The following is a 27733-nucleotide window of genomic DNA, read 5'->3' as shown; positions in this document are numbered from 1 at the left end:
GTTTGGCTTCCAATAATCCTTCGTCCTGGTGTCAGCAACTCTCTATTGTGGAGTACGCACACAATTCTTTGCCAGTGTCATCTACGGGCATGTCTCCATTTAAGTGTAGTTTAGGGTACCAACCACCTAATTTTGTCAGTACGGAATCCGAAGTTTCGGTCCCCTCCGCACACGCACTAGTCCAGAGGTGTCACCGCACCTGGACCAGAGCTCGCAGAGCTCTGCTCCAGGCTAGGTCGCGCACCAAGGCTAAGGCCGATCGCCACCGGTCGAAGCCTCCCCGTTACGTCGTCGGTCAAAGAGTGTGGCTTTCAACCCAGAATATTCCTATGCGTTCCATTTCGAATAAGCTTGCTCCCAAATTTATTGGCCCGTTTTCTGTTACCAAAATCATTAATCCGGTAACAGTGCGTCTTAGCCTTCCTCCGGCGTACAGGAGGGTTCATCCCGTGTTCCATGTGTCCAAAATTAAACCGGTGATTTTTTTCCCGTCTTAACCCGCCTGCCCCGGTCAACCCCCCCCCCGCCTCGTATCGTTAATGGGGAAACCACATATTTGGTCAATCGTATTCTGGACTCTAGACGGAGGGGACGCGGATTTCAGTATTTGGTGGATTGGGAAGGTTACGGTCCGGAGGAGAGAAGGTGGGTTCCTGCTCGGGACATACTGGATCACCGCCTTATTGATGATTACAATCTACAGGTAAAGCAGGCTGGGGAGGGGGTACTGTCATGGTAGGAAATCCATTGTTTTCTCCGTGTCATGTTTTGCGTTTGTATTTGTACTCTCGTAGTCTCCATGTGCTCGTTTGGTTGATTGTTGTCACCTGTGTGTTGATTGTCTCGCTCCAGCTGATCCTCATCTCCACTCAGCTACAAATACTCACCCATCTCTCTGTCTGTTGTCAGATCCTCATTCATGTCACAGCTTCCCAAGTTGGATTACCGTCTCCCGTGTTCGTGTTCTGGATTGTGTTCGTGTTGTCGTCTTCGTGTGAGTGTTCCTGGTTTCATCCATTGACTGTCTTCACATTCACCACCGACTTCACCATCCAGCACTTCTCACGCCACCGTAGACCTTCTTTCACCATTGCCTACATTCTGGACTCAGTTATCAATAAACTTCTTCTGATTGCCTGCATTTGCTTCCTCCTCTTTTACGAGCCATCACATTCTTTGTATGTGGCCAAACTTACAAAATCAGCAGGGGACTAAAAAGATATGTTGTTTTTGTCCCAATCAAAGTGTAAATAAACATAGAAAATGTATCCATGTGGTGCGGCTGACACAGAACAGCATATGGCCTAATGATTAGAGAGTCATGGCCTAATGGTTAGAGAGTCCGACTCGTAATCCCAAGGTTGGGCCGGCAGGAATTGTAGGTGAGGGGAGTGAATGTACAGCACTCTCTTCACCCTCAGTACCACGACTGAGGTGTCCATAAGCAAGGCACCGAACCCCCAACTGCTCCCTGGGTGCCACTGCATAAATGGCTGCCCACTGCTCTGGGTGTGTGGTCATGGTGTGTGTGTGTGTGTGTGTTCAATGCTGTGCGAGCACAAATTCTGAATATTCACATGTATTATTATAAAGAACTCCTTGCCATGTTTCTGGACATTGATTTAAATTTTTTTTTTTTTTTGATCTAACATTGATTGAGTTTGCACGAGCGCGTTCGCCTGTTGAGGGAGTGGAACAAGCTTAATGCGATGCATTCACTGCGTTTTTCTGTTTTGCCTGATTCTTGAAGGAATTAAGTGTTTGAACAGAGTGTGTACAGCTCTCGAATGAGAGATAGCCACGCTGCGGTATGTGATTGCATTGAGAATGCATTATTCTCTTTGAGAATTGAATGCCTCTCACCCGTGTTTCGGGTCTTGTGGCTGCCGATGCAGTTAACCAGGCCGATCACAGGGATTGTAGGCGGGGCATGGAAGGAATCTGTTGAGGAATGCCCTTTCTTCCAGAATTCCTTTTTGTCCTAGTTTTTACTGAATAGGAACGGTGTATAATGAGGCTTTGGAATTGGTATTTTAAAAAAAGGTACACTTTTTTTTCTAGGCTCTTGTTTGAGCTTCATCTGAGCCTCCTCATTCTCTCAGTGCTTCCTATAGCTCTGCTTAGACAGAACTATTAGTATGTAGGCTCTATTGTGTGTAGCGTTTAGTAGTCGGATCTCCTCTCGTTTTAGAGAGTAGTTATGTTGAGACCTCCACTCTTAAGAGCTCAAACTAGGATTGTGTGTGTATGTTTCCTCTCATGTAAAGTCATTCTGCTTAAGCCTCCACTCTCCATAGCTTTGCTTGGACCGTACTATTGGTAGGTAGGCTCCTCTTCTTTTTTGAGCCTCAATAACTGTCTTTAGTAATGAGTGTAGTCAGGTCTCCACTCATTGTAGAGAGTCATCAGGCTGAGGCCTTCACCCCACAGGGATAGTTCACCCAAAAATCAAAATTATGTAATTAATAACTCACCCTCATGTCATTCCAAACCCGTGAGACCTCTGTTTATCTTCGGAACACAGTTTAAGATATTTAAGATTTAGTCCGAGAGCTCTCAGTCCCTCCATTGAAAAGACTACAGACGACGACAACTATACATGAACACACAAAACTTTGAACACGCAACACAAATATTATCCTTATTTTGCCTATAAGAGTAAATTTTATGATTTTCAACCTGCTTTATTGCAACATCTCTTATATCTGTAATTGAACAATATTTACTCTCTCTGAGTTATGTGTACCTACATGTCCCCATTTTATTTGTAAGCAGCACTCTGCAGAATGATGCAAACTGAAATGATGAGTTTGACAAAATGACACAAAGCAGCATCTAAATGAAAACATGCTGTTTTGCTGGCAAATAAATGGTATCTTGGAGAAAGAATAAACATTGGGTCTCATTCACAAATTTTTGTGTACAATTTTCTTATTTATACGCACATTTGAACTTCTCACGAGAACTTTCCGCCTAATTCACAACACGTGCGAACGCACATGAGCTTGTTCTTAAACTTGTTCTTCTGTTAGTGAATTTGGAGTCTTCTAAATGAGCGCCCCCGTGCACGAGGTCAGTAATTAGCATAATTCACGCCCAAACCAGCTCCATATAAGGGCTTTCCACAACGAGGCACTTGTACAAAGAAAGACCATTATGGCACCGAAACAAAAGACAAAGAAAAATAACTTTAACGATAATGAACGTGAGGTTTTGCTGTCGGAGGTGGAAGCCAGGAAAAATTATTTGTTATTTAAAAGTGTATCCACTGGCATAACGGGCACAGGTAAAAAGGAAGCATGGGTTATAACACAGGCTTGGAGATAAGGTGGTGAGAGTGGTTGGTGATGTGGCTTAGGTGTGGTTCCAGTGAGTTGCATAAATCAATGAGGACTTCTCTGGGCAACCTAAAGCGACTGAACAGCCATTCGTCACTCTCAACGAACATATCTGTGCGCTCTCTAAAGACGCGCTCTCTCCTAAGAGCATGCGCCGCAATGTCTTCAAGCAGTACACAAGTGTGCCATGCCTCTAAACACAAGATGAGACACATTAAAGGGGGGGTGAAATGCTCGTTTCACTCAATATCCTGTTAATCTTGAGTACCTATAGAGTAGTACTGCACCCTTCATAACTCCAAAAAGTCTTTATTTTTATTATATTTATAAGAGAAAGATGGTCTGTACCGATTTTTCCCGGAAAAACACGAGCGCCTAGAGGCATGACGTGTGGGCGGAGCTTAAGAATCACGAGCGCCAGTAGGCTTTCGCGTTGAGAGCGTTTGGAAGCTGTGACACAGATCCAGAAGCTGAAATTTACCAAGAGCAGCATCAGCAAAGGCGGTATGCTATGTGGTATGTACTGAAACTGTATATATTTGCGTAGCGGTTTTGGAAAATGACTAAGTTCCACTTTATGTCGTCTTTTTTTTTTTTTTTTTTTTTAAGCTGTACATGTGGAAAGTGCAGTTTGATGACAACATCGTATGTTGTTTACTTGATGTGCTCACGCGCCGATAGCTAAGTTCAGATCAGGTGATTATTGTTTGGACCTCTAATATTATATATATATATATATATATATATATATATATATATATATATATATATATATATATATATATATATATATATATATATATAATTGGAACTGTAATTATAATTTATCAATAACATCTAATCATATAGGGTTCTTAACACATGCTTATAAGGCCCCCGTTTGTACATGATTATTGCGTACGTGTGGTATAAGTTGTTCTTGAATCTTTTCGTACATTTAGAATAAATTTTAGTACGAAAGTTTTTGATGAATCATGATTTATTCGTGAAAACGTCCGTACGCACATTTCACGCAAAAATCTGTGCCTACGCATATTTAGTGAATGAGACCCATTGTTCTTTTACAAATGTTACCAATAAAACAATACAAAATGGATTGAAAATTTTTTAACTTACCCTTTAAAAATGTTGAAAGTAATGTTAATGACTAGAGACTTGTTTAGTAGGATTTTATCAGAAAATATTTTTGAATTTTTATCATGCAATTTAAAATGTTTTAATTGCTTAATTGTTGTTTGCCTGGTTTTATTTTGTGTTTATGTAACTCTTTTTAAAAAGTTTTTGGCATAAAGTTAGCCTGTGATGCTGACAGCACTGAACACCTTACTTTTTATTATGAACTAGTAGATGGTCTTCCCCAGTGAGTCTGTCACCTCTGGCTTCTTAAACAAGCATTTTCTGCAAACCTTCTTTGAAATAAGTATTGTAAAAAAAAGTGCTATACTCATACAGCATTTAACCATGCAAGTTCTGTAGTAATGGTTATTTTTGTAGTTACTATGGTTTTACTGCAACAGTCATAGTTAAACCATGGTGATTGCAGTAAAACTATGGTTGATTTTGTTTTTACTATGGTTTTACTGCAAAAGCTGTAGTAAAATCATGGTTAATTTTCAAAAGACTACAAATAATCCCAAATTATCCACTTTTGATCAAAGCATCTGGTAAATGTATTAATGTATTTGTTAATGTATAAATTTGCATCTGTTCTTGAGAGTGGTGTGTATTATTTTATTATAAACCAGTGGCAGTTGCCGCAGGTGGTCCGTAACGATGAGCAAAATGCCAGTGAACTGCGTCCACGCAGAGCGGTCAGGATGCATCGCCCCAGAATCGTTCAGAGAGCATTTCCGATTAGAGGCTGACGTCGTGGCGACATCTTCCCTTAGCAAACGCTCCCTGAGTGATATCTTGTCGATGGAATTTTGTGGATCGGGCCAACATATGTGTGCTGTCTGCGTGCTTTTGAAGCTGCTGCATCTGAAACGCCAAAGTGACATCAACTTTAGAAATAAACACCAGTAAATCGAGATTTCGCCGCTAAATACAGAAAACCCCCATTGAAACGCTTACACAAGAATGCTTGTCTCATTTAACCCTGTTCTCATGGCCTTTTCAGCGTTTCCTCAAAGCGATTGCACACTCTAGCTGCTTATTGCTCCAGGTGTATAAATGCTGCTGCAAATATGCATAATATTCATTCCTGCAACTGATGCAAAATCATGTTAACCATCGGGCAACATACACAGCGATATGGATTAAAAGAGCATTCACTTATCTTAGATGCGGATTTCAGATGTTCTGAAACAAACTGCAACAGTTTTGCAAGCAGCAATGCGATCAGTTAATTGCAAGCAGCGATGCGTTTGCAATTAACTGAATTTAAATAGACCGCATGTGATAGGTGTCAAGACTGTATTGATACACGTTAGGAACAGCTGACTGTCGGCTGATGCAAGCGTGACTAACGTGGCCTGACTGAACTAACACGATGCTCAATATGTAACTTAATTATAAGAATACTGCAGATGTGTCAAAGAGCAGTACCACAGTAATCCAAAATGAAGATGCATTTCAGTTGCAATCCTCTCTGGCAGAATATAATAGTAATGTGAGGAGCAAGGCATAATTTAAGTTGTTCAACACTAAAAATATTATCCCGATCCACTCTGTTTCTTATTCAAAACACGGCATGTCACAATCTATGACGAAACCACCGAGAGCCAATGAGCATTCGATAACGCCGCTGTTAAACTTGTAAAACTTCTTAACGGCAATTTTTAAAAAATTGTTACTATAGTTACAGAGGAAGGAGATACATATCGCTGATGAATGCGGTTTGAATTTGGATCTGTTCCTCAGAACAATAAAAATAAAATACTATCATGATCATTTTATTTAATGCTTGTGCATGACAGCATACTAATAAAAATTATGTGTCTCATGGTAAACCAAATAAATATCACATGGTAATGGTTAAATTATCTCTCTCTCTCTCTCTCTCTCTCTCTCTCTCTCTCTGCCTATCTCCCTTTCTTTAGTTATCTTGTTTATCATGGGTCACATAATATGCTGCCAGATCATAGCCTGATTTAGGCCACATACTGCATCACTAGGCTGATCTGGGCCACACTCCTCCCACTAACAATCGGCCATCAAATTGTTTGCCGTGATCTATGCCATGCCATCATTGCCACACATGGCCGAGCTCTTGCTGAAAGATTACATGACATTGCCGACAGGAGGCCAGCAGTGCCAGATTGAGGCCACATATGGGCCAAGTCAATTTGCTATATGGGTTGTTCTGCATCGTCAGCTGAAGTTTGTCCTCGTCGGCTTTTTTTCGGCTGATTCAACATGTTGAATTGGTGTCAGAGCTCATTAGTCAGTTGGGCCATCTGATCATTCTTATTGGCTACTTGGCCATTGGGTGCCGAGCATCAGCTTGGTATGTAAGGGCAACTTCGGACTCAGATGCTGCAGACATGAGCTGACCCCATGGCATGTTTATGTCACCAATAGTTCGGCGACGTTGGCTTGTATTGTTCCAGGATGTACATTGCTGTATATAGAGGGTCAGAGAGCTCTCAGAATGCATCAAAAATATCTTAATTTGTATTCCGAAGATGAACGGACGTTTGGGGTGGAGTAACCTTTAAGCTTGAAAGCCTTTGGTCTAGAGCATATACAGTACTTTTTCTTGCATTAACGTTATTCATATACATAAAAACCAATTCACAAGCTAGGACCATGGCACAAACAAGCTATGAAACTGGGGAAGAGTAGAAAGAGGATGAAGGGGTCGAGGGAATGGGATGATGGTCAGGCTGATCAGGGCATCTTTAATTCAGGGCTCAGAGAGACTCAGGGTGGGGGTACCATCTCTAGCATATATTTAGGCCAGACAATGAGGACCCCCAAAGTTGGGAAGAGCTGAATTTAGTGTGAGCTCGGAATGCCTGCCCATACAGAGAGGATGCAGAGGCTGATTAGTTCAGGTGTTAAATGGTTAACCAAATAAGCCTATTTGGTGTTTGGTCTGTGGTATGAATGACGAGAGACACATTTTAATTCTGGAGCCAAGTCTAACTTCTGAAATGGGAAAGGAGACAAAGAGTTGGTTTACGAGATTAAGGAGTCATGGTAAAGGAGTTGCTCGGAGGAGGAAATGTTGTGGAGTAGATTAAGTGGGCCTACGCATGAATTGTATAATGCCAAACATAATCACCCCTTGATTATGGTTTCAATTTCTACTGCATCGTCTGAGCGGATGAGCAGATTCTGACTATTCAAACCCCCAAGGATGGCTTTTATGACTATGGAAAACATTTCATAATGCTGTGGCGACTGCTCTTGACTGTGGATTGTAGGAACTGAATTCTGGAGACTGTTCAGAATCGACCCGGCAGCCACCATATTAAGTCTATTTAGGGTGTTGCATCCATATACAGTTGGATGCAGCCGGATGAGAGATGTAGATTAGTTTGGATATCCTCATTATGAAGTCTTCGAGGAGGTGAAGAATGTAAGGAGACTGTGGTTGCTAGTAAGAATCCTTTGTAGCTTCGGGAGAGAGACCAACATCCTAGGCTGCTTCTGCAAACAAATGAGACATAATGAATTAATGGCACCATCCCAGAAGCCTCACCGGATTCATGATGGATAGGCAAGGCTTGGCATTTAGTGGTATCGGCTTTGGTCGGCCAGCACCATGGCTTGCTAATCAATCAATCACCTTTATTTATATAGTGCTTTAAACAAAATACATTGCGTCAAAGCACTGAAACAACATTCATTTGGAAAACAGTGTCTCAATAATGCAAAATGATAGTTAAAGGCAGTTCATCATTGAATTCAGTTATGTCATCTCTGTTCAGTTGAAATAGTGTCTGTTTTTATTTGCAATCAAGTCAATGATATCGCTGTAGATGAAGTGACCCCAACTAAGCAAGCCAGAGGCGACAGCGGCAAGGAACCGAAACTCCATCGGTGACAGAATGGAGAAAAAAACCTTGGGAGAAACCAGGCTCAGTTGGGGGGTCAGTTCTCCTCTGACCAGACGAAAACCAGTAGTTCAATTCCAGGCTGCAGCAAAGTCAGATTCAAAGGCAGAAGAATCATCCGTTTCCTGTGGTCTTGTCCTGGTGCTCCTCTGAGACAAGGACTTTACAGGGGATCTGTATCTGGGGCTCTAGTTGTCCTGGTCTCTGCTGTCTTTCAGGGCAGTAGAGGTCCTTTCTAGGTGCTGATCCACCATCTGGTCTGGATACGTACTGGATCCGGGTGACTGCAGTGACCCTCTGATATGGACACAGACTGGATCTCGTGGCCACGGTGACCTCGGAACAAGAGAGAAACAGACAAATATTAGCGTAGATGCCATTCTTCTAATGATGTAGAAAGTACGGTGTTATGTGAAGTGTTTCCGGTTCCGGTTTACCTAATTAATGCAGCCTAAAAATCCTTTAACGGATTTGGATATTAAAAGCATATTAGTATGTTATGTGTATGCCAGGTTAAAGAGATGGGTCTTTAATCTAGATTTAAACTGCAAGAGTGTGTCTGCCTCCCGAACAATGTTAGGTAGGTTATTCCAGAGTTTAGGCGCCAAATAGGAAAAGGATCTGCCGCCCGCAGTTGATTTTGATATTCTAGGTATTATCAAATTGCCTGAGTTTTGAGAACGTAGCGGACGTAGAGGAGTATAATGTAAAAGGAGCTCATTCAAATACTGAGGTGCTAAACCATTCAGGGTTTTATAAGTAATAAGCAATATTTTAAAATCTATACGATGTTTGATAGGGAGCCAGTGCAGTGTGGACAGGACCGGGCTAATATGGTCATACTTCCTGGTTCTAGTAAGAACTCTTGCTGCTGCATTTTGGACTAGCTGTAGTTTGTTTACCAAGCGTGCAGAACAACCACCCAATAAAGCATTACAATAATCTAACCTTGAAGTCATAAATGCATGGATTAACATTTCTGCATTTGACATTGAGAGCATAGGCCGTAATTTAGATATATTTTTGAGATGGAAAAATGCAGTTTTACAAATGCTAGAAACGTGGCTTTCTAAGGAAAGATTGCCATCAAGTAGCACACCTAGGTTCCTAACTGATGACGAAGAATTGACAGAGCAACCATCAAGTCTTAGACAGTGTTCTAGTTTATTATAAGCAGAGTTTTTAGGCCCTATGATTAACACCTCTGTTTTTTCTGAATTTAGCAGTAAGAAATTACTCGTCATCCAATTTTTTATATCGACTATGCATTCCATTAGTTTTTCAAATTGGTGTGTGTCACCAGGCTGCGAGGAAATATAGAGCTGCGTATCATCAGCATAACAGTGAAAACTAACACCATGTTTCCTGATGATATCTCCCAAGGGTAACATATAAAGCGTGAAGAGTAGCGGCCCTAGTACTGAGCCTTGAGGTACTCCATACTGCACTTGTGATCGATATGATACATCTTCATTCACTGCTACGAACTGATGGCGGTCATATAAGTACGATTTAAACCATGCTAATGCACTTCCACTGATGCCAACAAAGTGTTCAAGTCTATGCAAAAGAATGTTGTGGTCAATTGTGTCAAACGCAGCACTAAGATCCAATAAAACTAATAGAGAGATACACCCACGATCAGATGATAAAATCAGATCATTTGTAACTCTAAGGAGAGCAGTCTCAGTACTATGATACGGTCTAAATCCTGACTGGAAATCCTCACATATACCATTATTCTCTAAGAAGGAATATAATTGTGAGGATACCACCTTTTCTAGTATCTTGGACAGAAAAGGGAGATTCGAGATTGGTCTATAATTAACAAGTTCTCTGGGGTCAAGTTGTGGCTTTTTTATGAGAGGCTTAATAACAGCCAGTTTGAAGGTTTTGGGGACATATCCTAATGACAATGAGGAATTAATAATAGTCAGAAGAGGACCTATGACTTCTGGAAGCACCTCTTTTAGGAGCTTAGATGGTATAGGGTCTAACATACATGTTGTTGGTTTAGATGATTTAACAAGTTTATACAATTCTTCCTCTCCTATAGTACAGAATGAGTGGAACTGTTCCTCAGGGGGTCTATAATGCACTGTCTGATATGATACGGTAGCTGACGGCTGAATGTAATTTAAAAAAATTCATTTGTAAAATGAATTTTATCTCTAATAGTATCGATTTTAGAAGTAAAGTAGTTCATGAAGTCATTACTGTTGTGGTGTTGGGAAATGTCAACACTTGTTGAGGCTTTATTTTTCGTTAATTTAGCCACTGTATTGAATAAATACCTGGGGTTATGTTTGTTTTCTTCTAAAAGAGAAGAAAAGTAATCAGATCTAGCAGTTTTTAATGCTTTTCTATAGGATATGCTACTTTCCCGCCAAGCAATACGAAATACCTCTAGTTTTGTTTTCCTCCAGCTGCGCTCCATTTTTCAGGCTGCTCTCTTTAGGGTGCGAGTATGCTCATTATACCATAGTGTCAAACTGTTTTCCTTAACCTTCCTTAAGCGTAAAGGAGCAACTGTATTTAAAGTGCTAGAAAAGAGAGAGTCCATAGTTTCTGTTACATCATCAAGTTGTTCTGAGGTTTTGGATATGCTAAGGAATTCGGATACATCAGGAAGATAACTTAAAAAGCAGTCTTTTTTGGTAGAAGTGATGGTTCTTCGATACTTGTAACAAGAAGTAGAATTTACAATTTTGGCTATATGAAGTTTACACAGAACTAAATAATGATCTGAGATTTCATCACTTGGCTGAATAATTTCAACACTATCAACATCAATTCCATGTGACAGTATTAAATCTAGAGTATGATTTCGACAATGAGTAGGTCCTGAAACATGTTGTCTAACACAAATAGAGTTCAGAATGTCTATAAATGCTGATCCCAATGCATCTTTTTCATTATCGACATGGATATTAAAATCACCAACTATTAAGACTTTATCTGCAGCCAGAACTAACTTGGATGTAAAATCACTGTATGGTGCCCTGGTGGCCTGTATACAGTAGCCAGTCCAAACATAACAGGGGATTTATCATTAACATTGGTTTCTCTGGATAATGTTATATGAAGCACCATTACTTCAAACGAGTTATACTTGAAGCCTGCCCTCTGAGAAATCCTGAAAACGTTGTTATAAATTGAAGCAACTCCTCCCCCTTTGCCTTTTAGACGCGGCTCGTGTTTATAACAATAATCTTGGGGGGTGGACTCATTTAAAATAATGTAATCATCAGGTTTTAGCCAAGTTTCTGTCAAACAGAGCACATCTATATTATGATCAGTTATCATATTATTTACAAAAAGTGTTTTCGTAGAAATGGATCTGATATTCAATAAGCCAATCTTTATCATTTGTTTATCCATATTGCATTTGTTTTTTATTTGTTGAACCTCAATTAAATTGTTAACCTTAACTTGGTTTGGACGTTTTTTGTATTTTCTAGTTCGTGGAACAGACACAGTCTCTATAGTGTGATATCTAGGTGAAAGAGTCTCTATGTGCTGAGAATTAACTGACCTCTGTGACGGGAGGCAGCTAGCAGACGGTCGGTTTAGCCAGTCTGTCTGCTTCCTGACCTGGGCCCCAGTTAGTCAAGTATAAACACTAAGACTATGTGCCATATTTCTAGACAGAAGAGCAGCACCACCCCAGGAGGGATGAAGACCATCTCTTTTAAACAGGTCAGGTCTGCCCCAAAAGCTCGTCCAATTGTCTATGAAACCTATGTTATTCTGGGGGCACCACTTAGACATTCAGCCATTGAGTGATGACAATCTGCTATGCATCTCGTCACCACGGTAAGCAGGGAGGGGACCAGAGCACATTACAGTGTAGGTTTGCTTCACGCTAAATCACACATGCGCAGTATCATCAGCTCATCGGTTCACGAATCAGACGCGTCTGACAGAAACGGTTCTTGACTCGTGAACGAGTCATTATCTGGCTCGGCTCTGTGTTCATCTTCAGTTCTCTCTTCACAGTAGTTCAGTCAGTGTACTGTTTGAGTCAATGAGAGGGAGTGTCAGACACATTAAACAAGTTAACAGCTTAATTCATCTGTGGATTAATGCGTATTGGAGACGCGAACTGTTTAAAAAGATTCAATTCGATTTGGTGGACTGTTTCAAAAAGACCCGGTTACATCGAATGATTCATTCGCGAACCAGATATCACAAACTGCTTTGTTTTTAACTGTCTTACAACAGACACGGAAGAGAAGACAATGCTGAATAAAGTCGTAGTTTTTGCTATTTTTGGACCAAAATGTATTTTCGATGCTTCAAAAAATTCTAAATGACCCTCTAATTTCTTACGGGTTTGAAACAACATGAGGGTAAGTTATTAATGACATCATTTTGCAAATTGGGCTAACTAACCCTAGTAACCGTTTTTTGTTTACAAGAAGTTACAGTCAAAGGAATTGTGATTGTCCTTTAGGTTAATCATTTGAAATAGTAAAAACAATATGTTCAGACTTTTGACTACTTTCTTTAATAGCTACATAACACAATACTTCTACTTTTACTTTCAGTACTTGAGTAGTACATTTTAAAATAGACTACTTGCAATACTTAAGTACAAAAAATGTTGAATACTTTAGTACTTCTACTTAAGTGTGGTGCTTAAAGAGCACTTCAACTTCTACTCAAGTCACTTTTTTGATAGAGCACTTGTACTTTTACTCAAGTATTGGTCTCTAGTACTTTATACATCTCTGGTCACATGGAATTGATGTTGATAGTGTGGAAATTATGCAGCCAAGTGATGATATCTCAGATCATTATTTAGTTTTGTGTAAACTTCATATAGCCAAAATTGTAAATTCTACTTCTTGTTACAAGTATGGTAGAACCATCACTTCTACCACAAAAGCCTGCTTTTTAAGTTATCTTCCTGATTTATCCAAATTCCTTAGCATATCCAAAACCTCAGAACAACTTGATGATGTAACAGAAACTATGGACTCTCTCTTTTCTAGCACTTTAAATACAGTTGCTCCTTTACGCCTAAGGAAGGTTAAGGAAAGCAGTTTGACACCATGGTATAATGAGCATACTCAAACCCTAAAGAGAGCAGCCCAAAAAAATGGAGCGCAGCTGGAGGAAAACAAAACTAGAGGTATTTCATATTGCTTGGCAGGAAAGTAACCTATCCTACAGAAAAGCATTATAAACTGCTAGATTCTATTACTTTTCTTCTCTATTAGAAGAAAACAAGCATAACCCCAGGTATTTATTCAATACAGTGGCTAAATTAATGAAAAATAAAGGCTCAACAAGTGTTGACATTTCCCAACACCACAGTAGTAATGACTTTATGAATTACTTTACTTCTAAAATTGATACTATTAGAGATAAAATTGCAACCATTCAGCCATCAGCTACAGTGCACTATAGACCCCCTGAGGAACAGTTACACTCAGTCTATACTATAGGAGAGGAAGAATTGTATAAACTTGTTAAATCATCTAAACCAACAACATGTATGTTAGACCCTATACCATCTAAGCTCCTAAAAGAGGTGCTTTCAGAAGTCATAGATCCTCTTCTGACTATTATTAATTCCTCATTGTCCTTAGGATATGTACCCAAAACCTTCAAACTAGCTGTTATTAAGCCTCTGTATCAAAAAACCACAACTTGACCCCAGAGAACTAGTTAATTATAGAACAATCTCGAATCTCCCTTTTCTGTCCAAGATACTAGAAAAGGTGGATTTCCGTATCATAGTACTGAGACTGCTTTACTTAGAGTTACAAATTATCTGCTTTTATCATCTGATCGTTGGTGTATCTCTCTATTAGTTTTATTGGATCTTAGTGCTGCATTTGACACAATTGACCACAACATTTTTTTTGCATAGACTTGAACACTTTGTTGGCATTAATGGAAGTGCATTAGCATGGTTTAAATCGTACTTATATGACCGCCATCAGTTCGTAGTAGTGAATGAAGATGTATCCTATCGATCACAAGTGCAGTATGGAGTACGTCAAGGCTCAGTACTAGGGCCGCTACTCTTCACGCTTTATATGTTACCCTTGGGAGATATCATCAGGAAACATGGTGTTAGCTTTCAATTTTATGCTAATGATACTCAGCTCAATATTTCTTTGTGGCCTGGTGAAACACACCAATTTGACAAACTAATGGAATGCATAGTCGGTTTAAACAACTGGATGATGAGTAATTTCTTACTGCTACATTCTGAAAAAAAAAACAGAGGTGTTAATTATAGGACCTAAAAACTCTGCATGTAATAACCTAGTACACTGTCTAAGACTTGATGGCTGCTCTGTCAATTCTTCGTCATCAGTTAGGAACCTAGGTGTGCTATTTGATCGTAATCTTTCCTTAGAAAGCCACGTTTCTAGCATTTGTAAAGCTGCATTTTTCCATCTCAAAAATATATCTAAATTACGACCTATGCTCTCAATGTCAAATACAGAAATGCTAATCCATGCATTTATGACCTCAAGGTTAGATTATTGTAATGCTTTATTGAGTGGTTGTTCTGCACACTTAGTAAACAAACTACAGCTAGTCCAAAATGCAGCAGCAAGAGTTCTTACTAGAACCATATTCGCCCGGTCCTGTCAACACTGCACTGGTTCCCTATCAAACGTCGTATAGATTTTAAAATATTGCTTATTACTTATAAAGCCTTGAAAGGTTTAGCACCTCAGTATTTGAATGAGCTCCTTTTACATTATAATCCTCTACATCCGCTACGTTCTCAAAACTCAGGCAATTTGATAATACCTAGAATGTCAAAATCAACTGCGGCCAGCAGATCCTTTTCCTATTTGGCGCCTAAACTCTGGAATAATGTACCTAACATTGTACGGGAGGCAGACACACTCTTGCTGTTTAAATCTAGATTAAAGACCCACTTCTTTAACCTGGTTTACACATAACATACTAATATGCTTTTAATATCCAAATCCGTTAAAGTATTTTTAGGCTGCATTAATTAGGTAACACCCTATATACTTGCTACATCATTAGAAGAATGGCATCTATGCTAATATTTGTCTGTTTCTCTCTTATTCCGAGGTCACCGTAGCCACCAGATCCAGTCTGTATCCAGATCAGAGGGTCACTGCAGTCACCCGGATCCAGTACGTATCCAGACCAGATGGTGGATCAGCACCTAGAAAGGACCTCTACTGCCCTGAAAGACAGCGGAGACCAGGACAACTAGAGCCCCAGATACAGATCCCCTGTAAAGTCCTTGTCTCAGAGGACCACCAGGACAAGACCACAGGAAACAGATGATTCTTCTGCACAATCTGACTTTGCTGCAGCCTGGAATTAAACTACTGGTTTCGTCTGGTCAGAGGAGAACTGGAAAATAAATGCACAGACACTATTTAACTGAACAGAGTTACATCACTGAATTCAATGATGAACTGCCTTTAACTATCATTTTGCATTATTGACACACTGTTTTCCTAATGAATGTTGTTCAGTTGCTTTGACGCAATGTATTTTGTTTAAAGCGCTATATAAATAAAGGTGACTTGACTTGACTTGACTTGAAAGAGCCAAACAGTAAGTCAACGTGCCACTGCAGCTGCCCTTAGAAGCTTCCCAGTTGCTATTGAAACAGTCAGCAGTCTTAGACATTCACTTAGGACTGCGCGTTCACTCTGACTGATCTAGCCTGAATAAGATAGCAGAGATGTTGGCAGTGCTGTTGTAGCTGTATGATCGTTTCACCTGAGGCGCTGGTGGCGGTGCTGTTGTAGCTGAATGATCATTTCACCCGAGGCGCTGCTGGCGGTGCTGTTGTAGCTGTATGATCATTTCACCTGAGGCACTACTGGCGGTGCTGTTGTAGCTGAATGATCGTTTCACCTGAGACGCTGTTGGCAGTGCTGTTGTAGCTGTATGATCGTTTCACCTGAGGCGCTGGTGGTGGCGGTGCTGTTGTAGCTGAATGATCATTTCACCTGAGGTACTCCTGGCGGTGCTGTTGTAGCTGAATGATCATTTCACCTGAGGCACTACTGGCGGTGCTGTTGAAGCTGTATAATCTTTCACCTGAGGCACTGCCGTGGTGGTGCTGTTGTTAACTGATGGCTAGAACGCTGAGGCACTGTAGTGGTGGTGCTGTTGTTAGCTGTGTTGGTTATCCACCTGAGGTACCGCAGTGCTGGTGGTGGTGTTAGCTGCGGTTTAATAATGCTATTTGAGCAGAAGTAACAACATTATGATATGGTGGATGTCAGATTTGTTAAAGATAATTAGAAACACAAGGCCATAATCCTGTAAACAGCTGAAGTTAGGGTGGAAAAAAAGGATGTTGGGATGAAAAGATGTTGCAGGGATGTTGCCTCAGGCGGACGATCCCGCACCTAACAACAGCACCACCACAGCAGCACCTCAAGTGGATGAGCCTGCAGCTAACAACAGCACTGCTATCTTATTCAGGCTAGATCATACGCAATGTTTATAAATGAGACCCAAAGACTGTTACATTCAGTTTGAATGTTCAAGAAAGTCTAAGTCTCCACTGAGTGATTAGATAATAGTTGAAATAATGGTTGCTGAATGGTCAGTGCAGCATATTTATATTTTACATTTTTTACATTATTATACATTGTTTTTACAATGTTGTTGTTGTTTGATTCTTTTTTTTCTGCAGATGAAATCTACCCTAAAGTGTACCACACCTGCTTCTTTATTGTCACTTATTTTGCTCCTTTGTGTTTGATGGTCCTGGCATACATTCAGATCTGTCACAAACTCTGGTGTCAACAGGTATGTCAGTGTTTTTGACTTAACACTTAATGTTAACAGCATTTTAACTGCATTCATGAATGAAAATATATGTGCATGCTAATCCAGCATTGTATCTGAGGTGGATTTTAACTTGAATATGTTATGGATTTGGTAGATTTTGTTACCAGCTGCACAAAGTCTTTATTTTTATTTTTTTATACATAGCTGAAAATGTGACTATATAGACATAGATTAATGGCTCAGAATAATTGCACCATAACACACAGTGCTTTATCCCTGAACAGATTCCAGGAACATCATCAGTGCTTCAAAGGAAATGGAAGCCGCTGCAGTGTTCCGCCCATGCTGTAGGCTCGGGAGAATCAGTGAAGGTGAAAAGCAGCACCGTCTCAGCGGAGATCAAACAGGTTAAAGCTCGACGGAAGACAGCACGCATGCTGATGGTGGTGCTGTTTGTGTTTGCACTCTGTTATCTGCCCATAAGTGTTCTCAACATCATGAAGAGGTAAGCACTATGATACTTGGCTGAAGTAGTGCATGTGTTTATAATGTACCAATTTTGCTTACACCTCCTTTGTCCAAATGTTTAAACCTCAAAATGTCTGTCCGAAACATGGCTGGGTAATAAAAGTAAAGAAAAGGTGGAAATTCTACATAAAGACAACAAAGCCTATTTTTAAGACCATTCATGTTTTGGATTATGATGCCATTCTAATGCCAATTCATTAGGATTGTTTTGTGTATATTCTCAACTGTAATCCACATAAGTTCCCTTGAAAGTTCCCTTGAAGTTCCCACGTTTTTTTTTTTATTATACAGACAAAATAAAAAACAAACAGTCATAAAAGAGAAAACAATGTCTGCACTTTTTCCTTTTTACATATTACAATGTAGCCACCCCTCACAACCCCCAGGAGGATTAGAAAATGTCTTTGTATACAGTTATCCTAAAGATGCACATAATAAAAAAAGATAAAGAAATACACACATATACAAACAGATATGCATCCAAAACAGTGCACACATATACTAGATCAAAAATCGGTTCAATGTTTACATACCCATGATTTATAAAATTTGTCAGAATCTAGAGAGGACATAGCTTCATAAAGATTTAGAATAGGGTTCCAAATTTTATAAAATGTATCAGTTGAGCCCTGAGTAAAATATTTCATTTTTTAAAGTGAAAGGAATGACATCAGATCCTTTAGCCAAGAGGTATTTGAAGGAGGGGTTGGACACTTCCAATGCAACAAGATTCACCTTCTAGCTATCAGAGGCAAAGGCAATAACCTCTGCTTTCTGCCTTGTGATAGAAGACAAGTGAGAAACGCCGAAGATGGCAACTATGGGACATGGAGATAAAGAAACATGCAGAGCCCTAGACATGAAGTCAAAAAAAGAGGCCCAAAATGAGGTCAAGTTTGGGCAGCCAAAGAACGTATGAGTGTGATCAGCAGGAGAGAAGGAGCATCTGGTTCAGATATTAGCGGACCAGTAATAAAAAATTAAATTAGGCAGGGCTAGACCTCCGTAACATTAGTTTCGTTGAAGGATAGATCTATTAACCTTAGGATTCTTACCTGCCCAAATGAATGAAGAGAGAATTTTATCTAAGCATTTAAAAAAAGATTTAGGTAGAAAAAGAGGGAGAGACTGAAAGAGAAATAAAAGTCGTGGCAAAACATTCATTTTAATGGTCTCCACTCTTCCGACTAGAGAAAGGGCAGGCTGTCCCATCGTTTTAAATCAAGCTAAATTTGATCAACCAAATTTGTGAAGTTATTATTAAACCGAGAACTGAAAGGGTATGAAATATTTACGCCTAAATATCGAAACCCTATAGGGGAGAAATGAAAGGGTGCCCTACCCTTTCATTTCTCCCCTATAGGGTTTCGATATTTTTTTCTAAAAAATTTTGTAGAAATTTTCTTAGCCATATAATTTAAGGGGAAACATTCACTTTTTGTAAGGTTTAATTAGTAGCCTGAAAAAGAGCCAAAGGTGTCAAGCAACCCAGCCGGCATTTCAACGTTGATTCAACGTTGAAACAACGTCAGGTACCATGGTTGAATCAACGTTGAAAAACCTTTCGATTTTGCAAATTGGATCAACGTTGAAATCACGACGTTGATTCACCGTTGAAATCGTGACGTTGATGTATGGTTGAAATCACAACGCTGATTCACTGTTGAAATCCCGACGTTGAATCAACGTTGAATAACCTTTCGATTTTGCAAATTGGATCAACGTTGAAATCACGACGTGGATTCACCATTGAAATCGCGACGCTGTTTCACCGTCTTACCTGCATTATGGGTGAATTAGGGTCGTGCTGCAGCCCTGGGATGAAAGCTGAATGAGGTGTTGATTTTGAAAAGTTAATCAGCGTTGATAACACGACGTTGTTTCCCCGTCGTACCTTGCACCGTGGGTAAATACACCTAGATCCTAGTTGGCATTTAGATCAACAATGTACATGCAAGGCTAAAAATCTAATGACTGGCAGCAATGGCTTTACAAACAACTTCAATAAACTACCACATGCTCAAAATTGTCAAACAGCAGTTTAATTTTGGAAACATACTGTATAAAACAGATGAAAATAATCCCACACTTTATTATGCAGAGTATGCATGGAGGTAATGCTAAAAACAGGTAGTAGAACAATCCAAATACAATAATATTTAAAGGTTTTTGTGAAATAATTTGGCACATAAATGCATATTTTTTTGCAGCACTTACAAGACAAACCCTTGTACCTTTATGACTGAAACCAGTGGATCTTTTATTTTGGTGGAAACCTACAGTTTCTGTCAAAAACATGTTTTAGTAATGTGTCTCATTACAAGAGTTGTGTACATTTGTGCAGTGAAAATGTGTTGAACAGTTCGAGAAGGGAACCTTCCACCAGTTGATTTCTAATGGGAACCCCCCCGGACTGTGTCTTCTTTACCGTGGGGAATGCAGAATGAGATTTCTACTGCAGGGCACTCTAAAATGTTAGAACCAGCAGCCTTAGTGTATACAGTGTGGTTGTGCTTCGGGTGATCCTTGAAAGTGTCCCAGCGCTCGGTCCTTTCTGACGCCGTCCCCTCCACTCTCTCCCACTTGTGCACTTTCTGTACCGTCCTGTATAACCATTTACATTTAATCATTTAACAGACGCTTTTATCCAAAGCGACTTACAAATGAGAAGAACAGAAGCAGTCAGGTGTACAAGCGAACAACAACAGTATACAAGTGCCATGACAAGTCTCAGTTAGTCTAGCACAGAACGCATAGCCAGGTTTTTTTTTTTTTTTTTTTATATGAAAGACAAGAAAAGAAGGAAAAGTGCTAGCATTAGTTGGTTAAGTTCTGGTGAAAAAGATGAGTCTTAAGATGTTTCTTGAAAATGATTAAAGACTCAGCAGTTCGGATTGAGATTGGGAGGTCATTCCACCAGCTGGGCACAGTCCAGGAAAAGGTCCTTGAGAGTGATTATGAACCTCTTTGGGATGGCACCACAAGGCGTCGTTCACTTGCAGAGGGCAAACTTCTGGAGAGAACATAAGATTTAACCAGTTTGTTTAGGTATGTTCACAATGTTTGACAATAACTTTGATATTGTGAAATATATTTAACTGAAAACTGAATGCAAAATAAATCACACAATATTTTCACTTTACAGTTCAGTAACAGTGAGGTTGGAACCAAAGTGGACAACACTATTCATTAAACACTTATTTAATGTATTCAGATGAAAATGTACAATATTAACAAATTATTCACAAGCAGTGTTTTCAGAGCCCCCAGTTACACTGTTTTAATCAGAACACTAACATTACAGTGTAGTAAAACAAGTCAAATCAAATTCAGTACATTTTTATTAAACTAAGCACAACCAAAACCTATCACAAAAGGTCAAAGCATCTCTAGCAGAAGTGACAGTGCAATGAAGCAGATGAACAATTTCTTACCAATGTTTCAAGAACAAGCTGGATCCTTGATGACTCTACAAGGGGAAAGAAGAAATGGTTTACTGAAAAGTTCTTAAAAAGCAGGATTTCATATTATACCATTTCTTTAAACCATTGATTCTCAAACTTTTTATAAGTACCACTTCAGAAAATATTTGTTATTAAATATTAAGTTGCACCATAATGACCAACATTACATTTCAGCAGCGTAGTAGGCCAAACTATTCAGCTACAGCTCTACAGTTAAAAAAATGAGGCAGTTTTATTCTAATAAGAAAATTAATTGTCAGACACTTTACCATGGTAAATACAGTTTGAACATTAACACTACAACTGTGCTTACATACACAGGTAAATGAAAAAAAAAAGTTTAAATTAAAATTTAATTTTAAATGTAATTATGTAACAAAAGTTACAAAACTGTACTGTACTTTAACTGTAACATACTTAAATGTGCAAAAAAAAAAAAAACTTACTCAAAGATTAAGTTAAAATGTATTAACATTAATTAGTTTAATTTAGTGATTCACCTGCATAACAACTAGAGGGGGCCTGACACTTTGAGAACCATGGCTTTAAACAATCCTTTTTTTTTTTTTTTTTTCATTTACATTAATTCATTAAAATTATATTATTTAAATAACGACATTTGCACTTATATGTTGCAGAAAACACTTTGAAACTATTATAAGAATACAAACATATATAACACACCTAATGCATGGGATTCATATCAGGAAAATATGGGAAAATCTCTAAAAGACAGACATTAACACATAACTCACCAGTAACACATTAGGTGAGCATCTAACTTGATCAGCTGTGATAAAGCAATGCAAAAATAGACACACGGGTATTTATTTATCTGCAGGTTACATGTCCTTTTAACTACCCATTTGTAAACTCTGGTAATACTTTACTATTTTCAAAAGATAATAAAGATAAAGTTAGCGATTTTCTTCCCAGCTAACAAATTTATGTTGTGAGAACGTTTTCCTAACGTTCCCTTTTGGTTGTGGAAACGTTATTTTGAATGTTGCAAATAACGTTGAAATGTCCAGTTTGTTTAATGTTCCCAGAACGTTTTTTTATGGTTAGTATAACGTTCCTACAACGTTCTTGAAACTTACATTTCATAAAAAATATAACGTTCTATGAACGTTTATTTAGAATGTTCCAAAAACGTTGAAATGTCCAGTTTGCTTAATGTTCCCAGAACGTTTTTTTATGGTTAGTATAACGTTCCTACAACGTTCTTGAAACTTACATTTCATAAAAAATATAACGTTCTATGAACGTTTATTTAGAATGTTCCAAAAACGTTGAAATGTCCAGTTTGCTTAATGTTCCCAGAACGTTTTTTATGGTTAGTATAACGTTCCTACAACGTTCTTGAAACTTACATTTCATAAAAAATATAACGTTCTATGAACGTTTATTTAGAATGTTCCAAAAACGTTGAAATGTCCAGTTTGCTTAATGTTCCCAGAATGTTTTTTTATGGTTAGTATAACGTTCCTACAACGTTCTTGAAACTTACATTTCATAAAAAATATAAGGTTTTATGAATGTTTATTTAGAATGTTCCAAAAACGTTGAAATGTCCAGTTTGCTTAATGTTCCCAGAACGTTTTTTTATGGTTAGAATAACGTTCCTACAACGTTCTTGAAACTTACATTTCATAAAAAATATAACGTTCTATGAACGTTTATTTAGAATGTTCCAAAAACGTTGAAATGTCCAGTTTGCTTAATGTTCCCAGAACGTTTTTTTATGGTTAGTATAACGTTCCTACAACGTTCTTGAAACTTACATTTCATAAAAAATATAACGTTTTATGAACGTTTATTTAGAATGTTCCAAAAACGTTGAAATGTCCAGTTTGCTTAATGTTCCCAGAACGTTTTTTATGGTTAGTATAACGTTCCTACAACGTTCTTGAAACTTACATTTCATAAAAAATATAACGTTCTATGAACATTTGTTTTGAACATTCCAATAACGTTAAAATGTCTAGTTTGCTTAACGTTGCTAGAACATTATTTTACAGTATGGTCAGCATAACGTTCCTGCAACCTAATTTTCATTTAAACACAATATTCTATTCACATTTATTTGGAAAATTCCAAGAACATTAAAATGTTGGAACTTTATTTTATGGTCAGCATAATGTGCCTATTACCTCATTTTGACAGGATGTTTTCAGGACCTCGCAGAACACCTGACCTTTCTTGTGTTCACAGTTTTTGTACTCCATTGACAGGTCACGACTCAAATTCGCTCAAAATAAATAAAAAATGTACAGGCAAATATGAAATGATTCGGGACCGACCGAGCAGTCAGTTATAACGAGCAGCAGCTCACAGTTAGCCGCCTCACTCACAGAAAGACGACAACAACGGTCATATTTTTAAATGTAGAAAAGCGTGAACCGATTCATTGTCCAGTTTCCTGAATGACAGCCAGATTAACCAATCATGATAGAAGTAATAAAATAAAACTACCAATGGGAGTTGTTTCAGTGTGATAAAGCAGCGAAATGTATAGTTTTATTGTTGTTAATGATGATAATATTTAACATATACCTTTAGATTTTAGAATAGGTATCATGACTAAAATATTTTTAAATGCTATTAAAATAATAATTAATTTAAATAATTTAATATAAATAATTTAAAAGCTTGTTAACCTTTTTCTACCATTTAGCATTAAACATTTTTAACGTTGTTTCATTAAAACAACTGACCTTATTTCAACCATATTTCAATGTTGAAAGTTGGTCATGTGCTGGAAGTTTTTCAACAGTTCATCTTTAAACGTTGAATCAACGTTGTTTCAACGTTGAAACCACAACTGACCTTATTTCAACCATATTTCAACATTGAAAGTTGGTCATGTGCTGGATGTTTTTCAACCATTCAGCTTTAAACGTTGAATCAACGTTGTTTCAACGTTGAAACCACAACTGACCTTATTTCAACCATATTTCAACGTTGAAGGTCGGTCATGTGCCGGCTGGGAAGTGCATAATCTCGTTCACACAGCCAACTGGGTCTTGAACATACAACAGCAAGTCATCAGCATATAGAGAAACCCGATGTTCCGTGCCACCCCTATGAATCCCATATATAGACAGAGATGTTTTTAAGGCGATGGAAAGAGGTTCAATGGCTAAGGCAAAGAGCAGAGGAGAGAGAGGGCAACCCTGCCGTGTCCCGTGGAAGAGGGGAAAGAATGATGAACTATCAGCATTAGTTTTAACACTTGCAGAGGGAGCAGTGTATAAGAGGCGGATCCATGAAATTATATTATTCCCAAAGCCAAATTTTTTTTTTTAATACAGTGAACAAATAATTCCATTTGACACGATCAAATGCTTTTTCAGCATCAAGGGAAATTATAATTTCAGACTCAGTAGAAAAAGATGGACTAAAAAGAATGTTTAGCAAACGCCGGATATTAGATGACATCTGACGTCCCCTAATAAACCCCGTCTGATCCTCAGATATAATATCAGGAAGACACGGATCTATGCGCTTTGCCAGCACCTTTGCTATAATTTTTACGTCGGCATTCAATAAACTGATAGGTCTATAGCTACTGCATAAAGTTGGGTCTTTATTTTATTTTTTTTAATAGAAGGGAGATAGTTTCTTGATTCAATGAGGCAGTGTCACGCTGTCAGTCTCTGTTTTTCTGGGTGTTCCCTAGTGAGCTCACTTCTCCTTAGGCACTTCACCATAGGCACTTTAATTCTGCTAGTCTATTCTTGTCTTCACAGTAATTGCACTCCAATTAAATCGCACAGGTGCTGACAATCCTTTGTCATTAGTCTCCCTATATATAGCTGTCCTTCTCTGTTGTCTGTATGGAGTCCTTACCCTATGTGTGAATTGTTCTCGTCTCCCGAGACTTCCCCTTACCTTCTCGCTTCCTCTGAGTTCCCGTTTCATCTGGTTTCCTCTTGTTTACTACCATTTCCTCCCCAGCCAGCAAGCGGGAGAAAAATGGTTTTGAGGTCTCTCGCCTAGTGGTGTTCCGGGGGACCAGGGGAGGTCGCTCCGGAGCAAGCGGTCGAGAGGAGGTCCGGCAGCGATCGCCACTGTGGGCTCCCGTCGAACCGGGATTCGGTTGGGGGCTGCCATTTCCCCAGGATGTCCCGAGAGGAGAAGGGAGACGCAGGTCAGCCGAGCCAGCACCGTGGTACCAGAAGGCAGCCAGTCCTGTGCAGCGGCACAAAATGGCCACCAACCCAGCGCCGCTGCGTGGCATGGCCGCCAACCCAGCACCACAGCACAAGATGGCCGCCAGCCCAGCGCCACAGCACAAGATGGCCGCCAGCCCAGCGCCACAGCACAAGATGGCCGCCAGCCCAGCGCCACAGCACAAGATGGCCGCCAGCCCAGCGCCACAGCCCAAGATGGCCGCCAGCCCAGCGCCACAGCCCAAGATGGCCGCCAGTCTAGCTCCACAGCCCAAGATGGCCGCCAGCATAGCACCACAGCACAAGATGGTCGTCAGCTTAGAGCCACAGCACAAGATGGCCACCAGCCCAGCACCATAGCACAAGATGGCCGACTCAACGCCTGAGTCGCCAGTCAAGGTGCCACCGACTCTCCATCATAGAGGCCGGAGAAGGAGGAGACAGCCGTCTACCATTCCTCAAGACCTGGAGAACGTTCCGGAACGGTCTGCTGCCGTCCAGGAGGACGTTCCCGACCGGGCAGCTGACGTCCAGGAGGCCGTTCCATAGGCTAAGGCGGTGCCCGAGGCCGTTCCCGAGGTGGTGCTCGATGCTGTTCCGGAGGCCGAGGCGGTGCCCGCTGCTGTTCCGGAGGCCGAGGCGGTGCCCGCTGCTGTTCCTGAGCCGGTGCCCGCTGCTGTTCCTGAGGCGGTGCCAGAGGCCGTTCCCGAGGCCGAGGCGGTGCCCGAGGCCGTTCCGTTCCCGAGGCGGTGCCCGCTGCTGTTCCTGAGGCGGTGCCAGAGGCCGTTCCCGAGGCCGAGGCGGTGCCCTATGCTGTTCCGGAGGCCGAGGCGGTGCCCGATGCTGTTCCGGAGGCGGTGCCCGAGGCCCGATGCTGTTCCTGAGGCGGTGCCCGAGGCCCGATGCTGTTCCTGAGGCGGTGCCCGAGGCCGTTCCGGAGGCCGTTCCGGAGGCCGAGGAGGTGCCCGAGGCTGTTCCTGAGGCGGTGCCCGAGGCCGTTCCCGAGGCGGTGCCCGCTGCTGTTCCGGAGGCCGAGGCGGTGCCCGCTGCTGTTCCGGAGGCCAAGGCGGTGCCCGCTGCTGTTCCTGAGGCGGTGCCAGAGGCCGTTCCCGAGGCCGAGGCGGTGCCCGAGGCCGTTCCGTTCCTGAGGCGGTGCCCGAGGCCGTTCCGTTCCTGAGGCGGTGCCCAAGGCCGTTCCTGAGGCGGTGCCCGAGGCCGTTCCCAAGGCGGTGCCCGCTGCTGTTCCGGAGGCCGAGGTGGTGCCCGCTGCTGTTCCTGAGGCGGTGCCCGCTGCTGTTCCTGAGGCGGTGCCAGAGGCCGTTCCCGAGGCCAAGGCGGTGCCATATGCTGTTCCGGAGGCCGAGGCGGTGCCCGATGCTGTTCCGGAGGCCAAGGCGGTGCCCGATGCTGTTCCTGAGGCGGTGCCCGAGGCCGTTCCGGAGGCCGAGGCGGTGCCCGCTGCTGTTCCGGAGGCTGAGGCGGTGCCCACTGCTGTTCCGGAGGCCGAGTCGGTGCCCGAGGCCGTTCCAGAGGCGGTGGCCGAAGCAGAGTCGTCTCACGTTTCCACAGGCAGTCCAAAGTCTAGTCAGGTGCCCATTGACTGTTCAGAGTTGGGTCAGTTTCCTGTTGACCCTTCGGAGTCGAGTCAGGTGTTCATGGACCCTCCAGAGTCAGGGTTAGTCACCATCGACCTTCCAATGTCAGGGTTAGTTACCGTTGACCCTCCAGAGTCAGTGCTAGTTCCTGCTGACCATCCAGAGTCGAGCCATGTTTCAGTTGTTCATCATGAAACAAGTCAGATTCCTATTGATCTTCCCGAGTCAAGTCAGGTGCCCGTTGACTTTCCTGAGTTGAATCAGTTTCCGGTTGACCCTCCAAAGTCGAGTCAGGTGTTCATGGACCCTCCAGAGTCAGGGTTAGTCACCGTCGACTTTCCAGAGTCAGGGCTAGTTTTGTTGACCATCCAGAGTCAAGTCAGGTTCCCGTGAACCCTCCAGAGACAAGGCTGGTCACTGGTGATCTTCGTCCTCCTATTGGGCCGACCACAAAGACGTGGTGGTCTTCCGCTCCACCCTGGGGGACTCCGACCTCGACTGCGAGGACATGGTGGTCTTCCGCTCCACCCTGGGGGACTCTGGCCTTGACTACGAGGACGTGGTGGTCTTCCGCTCCGCCCTGGGGAGGTTTCCGCCTTGACCACATGGGTGTTATGGCCCTCTGTTCCGCCCGGGTGGGCATCACCTAATGTCCTGCATGTACCCATGTTTTTGTTTTCATTTGTTATTCTTATCTCCTTCTTTGGACCTGGCCCTCCGTCCCTCCCCTTCATCCTCCGCCGGTCCACCAGCCTCCTGGACTCCTTGTTTTGTGTTACACTTTCCTGCCTCTGCCTTTCCATTCCATCTGGTTGTTCCGTCTCTGTTTTTTCCATTTTACCTGGTTGTCCTGTCTTTTGTCTT

The 27733-nt window shown here is 41.1% G+C and overlaps 1 protein-coding gene and 1 long non-coding RNA gene across 2 annotated transcripts in view; one reads left to right on the top strand and one right to left on the bottom strand.

Moving 5' to 3' along the window:
- hcrtr2 (hypocretin (orexin) receptor 2) overlaps positions 1–27733 on the top strand; it is a 99975-nt gene that overhangs the window by 44065 nt on the left and 28177 nt on the right. The window contains exons 4-5 of the mRNA XM_052571702.1: positions 17010–17125; positions 17392–17612. Of these exons, the coding sequence (XP_052427662.1) occupies positions 17010–17125; positions 17392–17612 (337 nt within the window). The remainder of the gene's footprint in view (positions 1–17009; positions 17126–17391; positions 17613–27733) is intronic.
- On the bottom strand, positions 19864–24046 carry LOC127969702 (uncharacterized). Its single transcript, XR_008156332.1, has 4 exons — positions 23253–24046; positions 21855–21889; positions 21070–21104; positions 19864–20648 (listed from the first exon to the last, which is right to left on the bottom strand). It is a non-coding gene; the product is annotated as an uncharacterized LOC127969702 (long non-coding RNA).

The sequence above is a fragment of the Carassius gibelio genome, chromosome B13 (assembly GCF_023724105.1).
Source record: "Carassius gibelio isolate Cgi1373 ecotype wild population from Czech Republic chromosome B13, carGib1.2-hapl.c, whole genome shotgun sequence".
In the NCBI taxonomy this organism is placed as follows: domain Eukaryota; kingdom Metazoa; phylum Chordata; class Actinopteri; order Cypriniformes; family Cyprinidae; genus Carassius; species Carassius gibelio.
The sequence above is the reverse complement of the archived record's forward strand: the minus strand, read 5'-3'. Positions and strand labels throughout refer to the sequence as shown.